General features: G+C 36.1%; 1 protein-coding gene across 1 annotated transcript in view; it reads left to right on the forward strand.

The window, feature by feature from the left end:
• The first annotated feature begins 5,594 nt into the window (after window positions 1-5,594).
• LOC132544425 (tyrosine-protein kinase SRK2-like) overlaps window positions 5,595-12,411 on the forward strand; it is a 108,600-nt gene continuing 101,783 nt past the window's right edge. The window contains exon 1 of the mRNA XM_060208019.1: window positions 5,595-5,986. Coding sequence (XP_060064002.1) covers window positions 5,910-5,986 — 77 coding nt within the window. The 5' untranslated portion in view covers window positions 5,595-5,909. The remainder of the gene's footprint in view (window positions 5,987-12,411) is intronic.

The raw sequence follows: 12,411 nt of genomic DNA on the forward strand, positions 1-12,411 counted from the left end.
GGTCACCATTATTCATGATGAGACCAAAACGGCGATACCCACTTTTGCTGATTCCTTGTCGAAAAAATTGAGAAGATATGGTGCGCAACCATTATGTGAGGGTACAAAATTTAACAGCGAGCGATTTCTGGAATAGTGTGTGGAAATTTAAACTGACAAAATATCTTTTCAAGCTTTCATGTGGAAATAAAAACATACTAAAATGTTTGAATAACCAAAATTAATTTTATAAACATATACATTAATAGTTTTAACAGATCAAGGTAGAAGCAAATATGATTTCCTGTTTACCTGATTTCCAGTTTATCTGATCTGCGGTTTACTTGATTTTCTATCTATTTGATTTCCTGTTTACCTGATTTCCTGTTTATCTGACCTGTTTACCTGATTTCCTGTTTACCTGATTTCCTGTTTATCTCATTTCCTATTTACATGACATTATTTCCTGTTTACCTGATTTCCTGTTTACCTGATTTCCTGCTTATCTCCTTTCCTGTTTACCTGATTTCCTGTTTATTTGATCTGCGATTTACTTGATTTCCTGTCTATTTGATTTCTTGATTACCTGATTTACTGTTTACCTGACCTGTTTACCTGATTTCCTGTTTATCTTATTTCCTGTTTACCTGATTTCCTGTTTACCTGATTTCCTGTTTATCTCATTTCCTGTTTACCTGATTTCCTGTTTATCTCATTTCCTGTTTACCTAATTTCTTGATTACCTGATTTCCTGTTTATTTGATTTCCTGTTGACAATAGTTCCTGTTTACCTGATTTCCTGTTTATCTCATTTCCTGTTTACCTGATTTCCTGTTTACCTGATTTCTTGTTTATTTGATTTCCTGTTTATCTCATTTCCTGTTTACCTGACATTATTTCCTGTTTACCTGACCTGTTTACCTGATTTCCTGTTTACCTGATTTCCTGTTTATTTGATTTCCTGTTTACCTGATTTCCTGTTTACCTGATTTCCTGTTTACCTGACCTGTTTACCTAATTTCCTGTTTATCTCCTTTCCTGTTTACCTGATTTCCTGTTTACCTGACCTGTTTACCTGACCTGTTTATCTGATTTCCCGTTTATCTCCTTTCCTGTTTACCTGATTTCCTGTTTATTTGATCTGCGGTTTACTTGATTTCCTGTCTATTTGATTTCTTGATTACCTGATTTCCTGTTTACCTGATTTCCTGTTTATCTCATTTCCTGTTTACCTGATTTCCTGTTTATCTATTTGATCTGCGGTTTACTTGATTTCCTGTCTATTTGATTTCTTGATTTTCTGTTCACCCAGATTTCCGGTATAAATATCGATAATCTTCTTCATTTGCCACAAACGAGAACTACAACGTCTATTACCCGAAAGTTACTGAAGAGTTCCGATATGCCATGATTTTTTTCAATACATTGCATACATTATAATGAAATATGATTATTTGAATTTAATGATATCTGAATGTTTGTAAAAGTTCCTTCAAAATGATACATCAACGGTTTGAGTGAAGTCACGAGAAAGGCGGTTCAAAATGATACATGATATGTCTATATATAGATGTGCGTCCCCTTGATCAAATTACGATCACCTTCAGGTAGTAACTGTTTCACATTATATCCATGTTCAAATTGCACTAAAAAGTGTTTGATATATTGTTGGTGGTTCATAACCCATGCTTTTAACCAATTCAAGGTAGACGTCTTCTTCTTCTAACCACCTAACCCTGAGATTAACACCTATAACATTTTGCTTCCCAAGTACAGTAGTTACCCCCATCCTAAAACCCATCTAGTGTCAAATGCATGTTCTGAATAAGTAGCCGAATATGAACTCTTCTATAGTGTCACAAGTGAAGTTTATTTCCACAGAATCACGTTCATTACAAAAACTTTAAAGCGCGTGTAAAGTACTATATTCTATAGCGTTACTAAACTCGATACACGGGTTAAGTTAATAAAACGACGCCATTTTCTTCTTAATGCATTCTTTTTCAAATGATATTATTCTCGGATGCAAAAATGAAACATTGACCTCACAGAGCGAAACATAAATTTGTTTTCATGTTAATATAATAACTATTTAAATCATTTGGTTGAATCACAGATAAAATTGCAATTTCATAACAGATGGATCACGAAAAACATTGTTTTCAAGGAGACGTCCAGAACGTTAAGAGAAACATAGATATATCTGTAATGTATCTTAAAACAACATCAAAAACAAAACGTATATTGACTTCGAGACATCCACGTCTTATATCTCTGATTTATTCAGCAGCTGCAGTCAGTATAATACCTGATCTGTTCCGAAATCAACGCCAAAACGATTTCAGACAAATTTTAATCGTAGACGACATTTAAATGAACTGTAAGACAAAATCTTTCCATTTCTTGAATAATGTTAAAATGGTTCTACATCTTCCAGATATCACTGTAATCAAATATGAAATGGTTGCATATGCATCAAAACTCGATTACCGGACATTGTCGCGACGTTAACAGTGAAAATATACAGACGGGTTTTCTATTGATGGAATTAGGAGATATTCTATAACGAAAATAAAAACTTAATTTATCATTCAAATTTAATAAACGAAGGAACATATTTTTTTTCTGACGACGACAAATTTTATCTATAAAATGAGTATACGTGTGTTAATTTCAAACTTAATTGATATTTAATTCAATCCGCTCGTTATATAACAGATCCTATGTCATGTTCTGACGAAATATCAATTATCTCTCAGGAGACCAAGAAAGGGAAATTTTAGATAGATAGATAAACAATTAAAAACAACAACATGTACATTTCTCGGTACCGATTTCTTTTTTTTTATCATTAATTAATTTTGTGGCTTCTAATTAATTGCAAGACAAAATCAATTCTCACACAAACCTTGAAAGTAATAAACATACATGTCATTGTCATATGCAATCCTTTTTGACTCGCCCCCGGTGGGAAAATTACTTATTTGTGGTTTCTGAAAATGGCGAGACTAAAGTAAACTTTAACGAGCCATGTCCATGTAGAAACTCCCCTGTTTTTAAGCCAATACTACATACCAGTACACGGTTCAGAAGATATTCTCCCCGGTGTTCTAGCAAAGGTTTATGGAACGTAAAACTAGGTACAATTGTACCCCCAAAATCAAGGTCGTAATATTTGCGACCTTGACCGAGTGAGCACGTGCGTTGTTCGAGGATTTCTGCTCGTGATGCTTTATGCTTTCCGGGAATCTGCTGTAGAAAATACTTCGATCGTTATGAATGGCATTCTACAGGCCTCCCGTGTGGTGTTCAGTAAAATGACTACCCGCAGCTACAATATCTTTCCTCAAAAATGACCATGGCTGTTGACTGGGATGTCAGTCCAGCAATCAAGAAAAGTGATGTTAATCAGATCCAATATTCATTGAAAGTATTTCCAAGTGTATTGGCTTCTAAGAAAAAAGAATATCTATCAAATCGAAAGTAGAGTTCTGTTGATTCAACTGATCCATTGACATTCGAGTTAAACAGATGATTGACCAAAGTCAGTTGTATTGGCTTTCGAAATAAATGTTAGTCTTTTTTATTTCAACTGACATTCGAAATAAACGGTACTATTAATCGTGATCCAATGCCATTCGAGATAAAGAATAGCTTTTGCCATTCGAGACAAGCAATACTATTTATCAAGAGTCGAAATCCCTTGACATTTTGAGGTTATATTAGCCGGACTTTATCACAGAGTCTGGGTCTGTTGATGTTACTACATTACTGCCGAACAGCGTGATAATGTCATAACTCTCTACCTCGATTAATCACCTTGTTATTACCTAATTCACTCCACACTGTGTAAGACTAGTATCGCCATCTTGTTTACTTTCCCAACAAGTATATCATGTGACATAGATCCATTGAGCTACTGTACTACAAGTACAGAGGTACTTCGAATTTAATTTGTTAAATACACCGTGATATATGTAGTAGTGTGACGTCTGGGTAGTGTGTATATGTAGTACTGACGCTACGGGCCGTGTTACATGTGCATTGTCTACACTGGTGTTGTGTTTCTCTCGGCTGCTGAAACTGAACAAACAACAAACAGAAGGCACCGGTTCCCAATCGAACGGGCCGACCTGTGTATTATGATATAGAATAAGGAGGTATCGAACGCACTCCGGTCCAATGGGTGTAATGGTATATATGGGGAACATTAGCCGTGTGAAATATTAGTTGGAATCAATTTCTGGAGAGTGAATTGCGGAAATGTGCTACAGAGAGAAATATCATGACAAGTGGAGAGGTAGGTTTATTTTTATCGGAGACTTATGAACCATTTTAGCTATTAGTCAAGTTGTATCTTTATGCACGTACATTTATTGGCACGTGCCGGCGCAGAGTGCATTACTATACGGAAATGTGTATCATTGGAAAGGATCTATTACATGCAAAAATGAGGAAATAAGTTTCTCAGGGAATGCCATGTCGTGCAAATTGGGTGTGTGAGCAGCGAAGTGGACGTAACTAAATGTTTGCCCGCACGAACATATGCACGTACATTTGACTGGTGATTAAGGAGCGATAACGCCATTCGATGTCAACTTGACTTAATGCATGTACAGAGATACGCGGGTACCGGGGAGGACTGTACCAAGCTATCTATTAACAGTTTGATCATCACCGCGCACGTGTTCTCGCTGATGCACGTACATGACATGGTTGTTACGGAGTGCTCGACCCCAGAATTAAGTGTATGACAGGTAAACCGTATGCTTTTTGTTGAGAACGATATTGAAATATACTTGATGAATCGTCTTGAAGATCATCAGTGACCGGTTAATGCAACTTTCACTTATCAATTCCCCAGCTTAATTAGTCACAAATTCCAACCCTCGTGGTAGTCATATTGTGATTATTCTCGACGGACCCTTCAGCGATGTTATCTTAGACGCAAGGTGTTTCCCCAAACATCTGTGAGATCGAGCAATCACAGCCCTGGCTAATTAGTGTATACGGTAGCTGTTCGTGATCCACACGCTGGACCCGTATCTTGATAGCGTCTCGTGAGCACGAGGATCTGTTTATTTAGCATCTTTTTCAAACATCATATGAAACACTTTTCTGCAATACCTTAGCAACAGTTGTCAAATACTTGTTGATTGGCGAGTGTAGTTCTTGTCATATTCGGAGCAGGTTGTTTGTAAACTGTACTTAGACAGACACCTTACTTAGAAATTGGAAATTCCATTGACTCTGTGTGTCTAGGATTCCAGTCTCATTACGGGATTGAGATGAAGATCTGGAAAACCCAATTTGTCAACTCATAATTTGTTTTGATATAGTTCTCTGGATATTTGCATACGGATTGTAGTAAGATGCTGAATAAGATTGTCTGAAATATCTGAACCGACCTATGTTCGTGCAGTAATTTTCACGAAATTGCTGGGATATTTTTTATGGAATAAAAATCGAGTTATTCCGTAACTGGTTTATGTACATTAAATTAATTAATTCACGTGGCAACGTTATTTTTTTTTATAGAATTAACTGTAAAAAACATGTGTTCGTGACCATCTTTTTGGATTATCATCGTAAATTGAACACTCGAGCAGCATCGAGAATTCAACTGTATATGTAATTTAGTTCATTGGCACTATACAAACCCAGAGGCAATCACGTGACGACGAGTTTGGTGCCAAATAAAAAGTGCAACAGTTCCTTCGGATGTTTTCCCTGACAATCACCAAGAAGAGTAATTAATCAAGACAATAAAAGTGTGCAGATGAAACAAAAGATGTGCAGTGAAAGTGCATCTGATCCGTAACAGGTTCACTGTGGGATTGTGTGAGGAAGTGTAGTTTACCCTTAGGGAGTGTGACGTGAATTGTGCTGATAAATATTCTTCAAGTGAGGTTACCACAATACAATGCGGTATGTTTAATAAGAACCGGACCTTCCCCTCGTGTGGATCCATCGCCACCATGTGCGGCGACAAAAAACGACCGAACAGGTAAGTGCAGGTCTCTCATTTGACGAATCTCTGACTGGGATATATTTGTGTGTTTATATTTTTTGATATTCTATCTCATAAACAATTAATTAAGTTTTTGTTATGAAGACTTTTCCCAATATCTTTGTGCACCGACTAAATTGTTCGGACAACAAGACTATAACATATTTAAGACGAAACCCAGCTGTTGCCATGAGTGAATACCTAACTTCTAAATTGAAGAGTTCCTCTTCCTCGACATACCTATCTTCTTCGTATAGACGATAAGTTTACCGACCTCAACTCGTGGATTTCGGAAATGCCCAAGCAAGGGACCTACATTAGACCTCAATTTTATCATAATGTGGACTATCTCTGGAAAACTATCTTAATTATACGAAGTATCTATATACCTATTATTTTAATGCCAAGACCATTTTCTTTATACGATAGTGTTCCTGCGATGCCTTCGTGTTGGAACTTTGTCAAGCGAAGGTGCTTTTGGACAAGTATAATATAGAGTTCACTCCGAGTTGATTATGCGCTATAACGATGATGATGAGTTTGCACGAATGTGAAAACATCTAATTGACTCTAACACTTTCCTCCCCATAATCCTCTTTGGAATGATTCAAATCAAAGCAATCTCGAGTCCATTATCTTAACGAAGGGACGTGAAGGGTTGCTACCATGTCTGGTCAACTTCATACAAAAAACATTCAATTTCCGGAAACGATATTGTACTTTTCGTAAATTGCATGTATTGATTTTTGACGGTTTATGAATGGGAAAAAAGTGTCTTTCAATGTTCGAATTCTGACTTTTTTAGCATGCTTTCGTATCTATTTTTCCTTATTTTTGGATCATTTTTAACGTCAGTGATAATTGAATTTAGTCGTTTAAGCTGACAATTCTTATAAAAAAAAACACTAACATTATTTGTACATTGCATAACTGAATAGCTGTCAATTATGTTTATACCCGTGTGTTGAGATTAAGCGAGATAATACAAGTTTTGGTTCATTACTACGTTTTAATGCACGAGCCTTGCGCCAACCCAGCTATCATTTTAACAGCACTCTTCTCCAGACGTATCTCGTATCGTTATCGTTGGTACTGATTTCCATCAATTTATAACTAAAACCAATATTTGCCATTTTCTGGGTTTTTTTCTCGTTTGCGAACGTAAAATTAGATAACACATCTTTACAAACAATGCCATACCATTACGTAAATGTTTGTTTTGTGTTAAAACGCATCATTGTCTATTATTGAATCATTTTTTTTATATATGATTTACGACAGTTAGGAACGATAGTTATGTCATAGCAACGAGCATCATTTCAGATAAATATCGGAATCAAAATGACAGAAGCGCACAATGACACATATAAAAACATTCAGTACATTGGAAATTATCCAAACATGAATCAGGAAAATAAAGACATCATTTGAAGATGTTTTTATAGCAAGTCAGAAATATGGTATGCTAGATATGAATTTGCTGCTGTTGCTCAAGAAATAACCCCAAGCCACAATGCGAAACACTAGAAAAACGAAAACCTACCAAAGTGAAAAATAAAAAAAATAATAATAAAAACCGAAAAGCGAAAACGAAACTAAGGAGAGAACCAGCGTAAAGATAAAAGCCAACCGGATGGTAAACTAAAGAAGCTACGGGAACCCGTCAAAGCGAGACACCGCGAAAAAAAAGAACTAAGTGAAAAAACAACAGTATTTTTATTTTCTCAACAAATGAAACACTGATATTTCAGAAATTCTTGTTGTTACAAGAATTGTCAAAATATCGGAGAAAAGAAAAGCGACAATCCGGAACGGCGGGGTATGAAACGGGGTTAATACGAACTATTGCAGTTCTAATCATGAGATCATATCATGTATATCGATTTATTTTCATTTATCCGTTTATCTCGAATTCCGGTACTTTTGATCTAAATAGGATAACAGGATAAGTGTGTATGTAACGAGCCCTCTTATGTCGAACACCTGTTTATCTCGAAGTTTCTCTGCATCTGTAAATTGTAATTGTTTTGACAAAAGTTTCATCAAGAAAAGAGGTTTTACATCTAAAATCTGAAAAGGGTATTATTCTCGGAATCTGCCCATGTGAATGGGAAAACGGTTTCCGTAATTTTCATGAAAATCATTTAATCAGTACATCTTTAAGATCTAACTATTTTGTGAAGTTTAAGAATGCGAAGCTTCGCTCCTAAAATGAGATAAAGGTCTCATGCCACGATTTTTCACTTAAGTGAAAAAAAATTTGTTATGCGTGATAAAATTTCTCTAAGCATATACAAAAATGTTTACTTTGAATTAACAGATGAATGTATAAAATAGTGGAAAATTTGAGTTTAAATCTATCAAACAAATTCAAACCGTCACGCCTGAATAAACACTGATACTCGCGTTACGTCACAGAAAAATCGATGTTCGGTTTAAGGGTATATATATAGATGTAAAATACTTGTATTGAAGCAAACAAAGCTAACTATGCTTAAATGGATCAATTTACTTTCATTATCTATAAAGCTGTAATATTCTCCCAAATCGGAACCATCTGTTGAACGAAGTCGCGTGCTCGCATAATAATATCACACCCAAATTATGATTTTACAAGCATGTACTCTCGTAAACATAGTGGCCTCCTCCGCAGCGCTCCACATGGTTCCCTCGCGCCACGTGTCATGAGTACCGAGGGAGTTAACAACACGTGGTCGCCTGGTTACGCCCTTTTTCTCTGATCTAATAGTGTCAATGGTAGTGTTATCCACCCCTCCGTGAAAGACCAGGATGATACGAGTCTCACCTGTTTTTAGTTTCTATATGTGTGAATTAGAATATCTGAACATCTTATCCGGGCTCTGGTTTTATATGTGTGACATGTCATAACAAACGGAATAATGTGACCATAAAATACCAATCATAAAGGAATCGAGAACGCGATGAAGAAAGAAAGAAAGAAACGTCCTAGTGTCGATTTCTGTTTATTGTCGATTTTTGTTTATTTTCGATTTTTGTTTATTTATTCATTCAGTGTTAAGGGAGATGGTTAGTGGGATGGTAGCTATGTTTGTTTACACAAAGAGTGATACATCTGAGAAAAAAATGTCATGATCCGGATTAAATATGCAGCAGGTCGAATTGTGTGTTTTGAAGAAAAGGGTCGCGAGTGTTGTCTACACAGTGGAATGGAAACGCTTCGTGTCTGCAGTAGAGGAAAATTCCTCCTTTATATAAAACAAAATGATAGAAAACAACCATTTGTACGTAGATATGAGAGTCGAACTCGCGCCAAACAAGTTAACAACAATGCTTGACGTTACGTGTAACTGGAGAAAACACACCATACAAAAAACAACTTTTTTCCTAGAGTATTAACTTTCAGGTCATATATGAAGCTGATATAGGGACCGGCAGGGTAAACAACATCTGTAAATTGAATACATCGTTGGATTCTTGTCTGTCTCTTTCCATTTTGGAGGTAGTGCATCACCTGGTTCGAGTTTGTTTGGTGAATGAGATGACGGTTCCCTGCTGTTTCGCATGTTCCGTGCATTGTATGAGAGATAGCGATCAAAGGAAGTGTAACTATTGACATGATGACCCCCTTCCGATTCTCCACGTGCAATGGCTCCTTCCATCATGTAAATCACGTGCAACGGACAGTGTATTCACCTTGGAAAGTTAATTTCTGATAAACCTTGTCCGTCTTGTCACATGTTTTTGAGGTGTATATTAGGGTCTCGGCCTCATGAAACCTCACGCACATTTCTTCCCTAACTACACTCTCTCATAACCACCCTGACACTGCAGCACAGAACACACACATCACTTGAACTCACGCGCACAAAAACATTCACCCTTAATTGCAAACCTTCTCTAACCAATGACTCAGTAAACCTTCTCGAACCAATAACAAAGTCTCTCAAAAAACATCGAAACCGTAAATATATTTCACGTCACCCTCCCTTCAGCCCACATGACCACGTAAGATGATGTCATTTATCAAATATCTCGTCAGTAAAGATAATGACCAAATATAAGATAAAAAAGGCAACATGGAATTTTATCTTCAATGAATAGGCAGTCAATTGCCTATGACGAATTGTACCGACACTAGATAACTTCAATCTTGAGTTAACTCTTGTTTCAAGTCTCTACTTTGACATGTCATTGGGTATGTAAGACCACCATAGTTCATCACCATAGTTTCATTGAAAAAAAGCCCCGCACGTTATGTTAGAGTGCTTTCCAAATGCTCAACTGGAGCCGTACATATGTTATACTTTAAGTACAAGGCCTAAATACATCGCATCGCTTTGTGACAAGTAAAACTACTTTAGTTCATGAAAACTGCATCAACATACGAAGATATTTCAAATATTGTTGAAATAAATGCTCTGACTAATTTGAAGATGATAAATTCTTACTCGCGAACAACGGTCGACGGAAACCTAAAAGCCAACACGCGTCACGCACTTACGTTGGATGGTTGGCACTGTCTACCAAAGAATATGATTATATACGAGGTGCGTTTTTGCTTTTGTTAAGTCTCATCTTTCTTTGGGTCGGACATGACATATGAATAGATGGAATTCTTTACAGATAATTGTCTATCTCTCAGCCACTTTGTTGTCAGAAAAATATCCATATACACAAAAACAAATTTGATAAAATCTTTTCTTTTCATCCTGATAAGTGCAACTCACATCAATATTGACTGTCACCCTGTGATTCACATGAAAAATACAAATAAATGTTATTTTTTTGGTTTATTGACAAAATATGTTTCATTGACAAAAAATCTAAAATGTTCTGGTTCTTAAAATCAATACTTCTTTGTTGCTTTTTTAATTTCGTTTCAAATGTCGGTCCATGAAGAATGAAATAAAAATACAGATTTATAAAGATTGATACGCTCGTCGAAAATTGATAAAATGTAAACATCTTATCAATGAAAAGTGATTTTTATGTTTATCTCCCCTGAAATTGGGAGTTTACCTCCCTTGACTCTCGGCTCTGTCTTTAGATATATCGAATTGCTTAAAAACTTCCCGTCCCGGAGTAACAGTGTTCACGCATATACAACGGATTAAGTGTTGTCGAATGAGGATGCTATCAAACACTTCGGCTTAAAAATAAATTTGTGTGCAGAATGCTATGCAAGGGATAATTTACATTCATTCGGCTTTCCTGCGACATCAAGTGTTAAGTAAACCGTCACATCATGTAAATCTCACAATCATCTCAATGTAACAATAACAGAGCAACGCTTCAGCTCGTGAGAAATTTCTCATTTCAACCGTCAATGATCATGGCTCACAATACCGGATGTGACGTCAGTACAATTGTCGTTTTATTTTATGAAAAATGTAAATCCAATGACACGCTCGGCTGCATCGTCTTTATCTAAAAATAGTTTGACAATAATTACTTCAAACAATAAGGATCACCCACTCAATTTATTTTCATGATCTTGTAAAAAAATGTAACTTCCGGTGTGCGGAAATTGTTTTTATTGATTCGCCTTCGTCGTCAGTACGCTAGCGACATCTGTTAATAAAACAGCAGGAGGTAGAAATAAATATGTTCCTTTTTGTGCTTCTGATACAATTAAATAGATTCTAGGGAAAACCGTTTTATATAACGAGGATAAATATAGGAAAAATATCTTTAAATGACTTGTTTTTGTAATCAATTGGAAAAAATACCCAGTCAAATGAGGCATTTTCAGTATTTTAAAAAAAGTCTTTCCTAGAATTAACATAAAATATTGATAAACAATTTATCCTGAATAAATGGCGATGTCAAAACTTCATCAGCCTTTGGAAGTGGGAGGGGGTGTGTGTTCTGACTTTCTGATTATAAAACTGTTTTCGACCGATGTCAAATCATACAAATAGAAAGCTCCACACATAATACACTATGCAATCACACCCTCCCCTTTACCCTTCAAAGAGACTGTGCCTCTTTGATATGCAACTGACATCATCAGTTACATGCAGAACACTTGCTCTACAGTAAGACCGAGCGTGGGTTGTATGAACCCATTGTAATAAAGTCAATTAAACTTATGCAAATTAATTGTGTAGAATTATTAACTGTTCGGTAGACATGTCTTGTCAGAAATCAATCGGATATCGATCAGAGGGTAATAATCCAACTAAAACCATCGACCACGCACATTAACATGCATCATACACACGCACTAATTCTGGAAATGGATTTGAGGTGTCGATTTCTCAAGAATTAATTAAAGGGACAATGTCCTGAAATGACTTATTACAAAATCTTTTAACTGAACTCTTTACTGATAAATGTCACGTGGTTGACGATCTTCCTCTCAAATGATCGACTAGTATTGTGGAGGACCGTTTTGAGCCGACATGAAAGGGAACATTTATCATGTTATCTAATAATTT

This window comes from Ylistrum balloti, unplaced genomic scaffold, assembly GCF_031769215.1.
Source record: "Ylistrum balloti isolate Yb309-2 unplaced genomic scaffold, AGI_CSIRO_Ybal_v1 Utg369798, whole genome shotgun sequence".
NCBI lineage: Eukaryota > Metazoa > Mollusca > Bivalvia > Pectinida > Pectinidae > Ylistrum > Ylistrum balloti.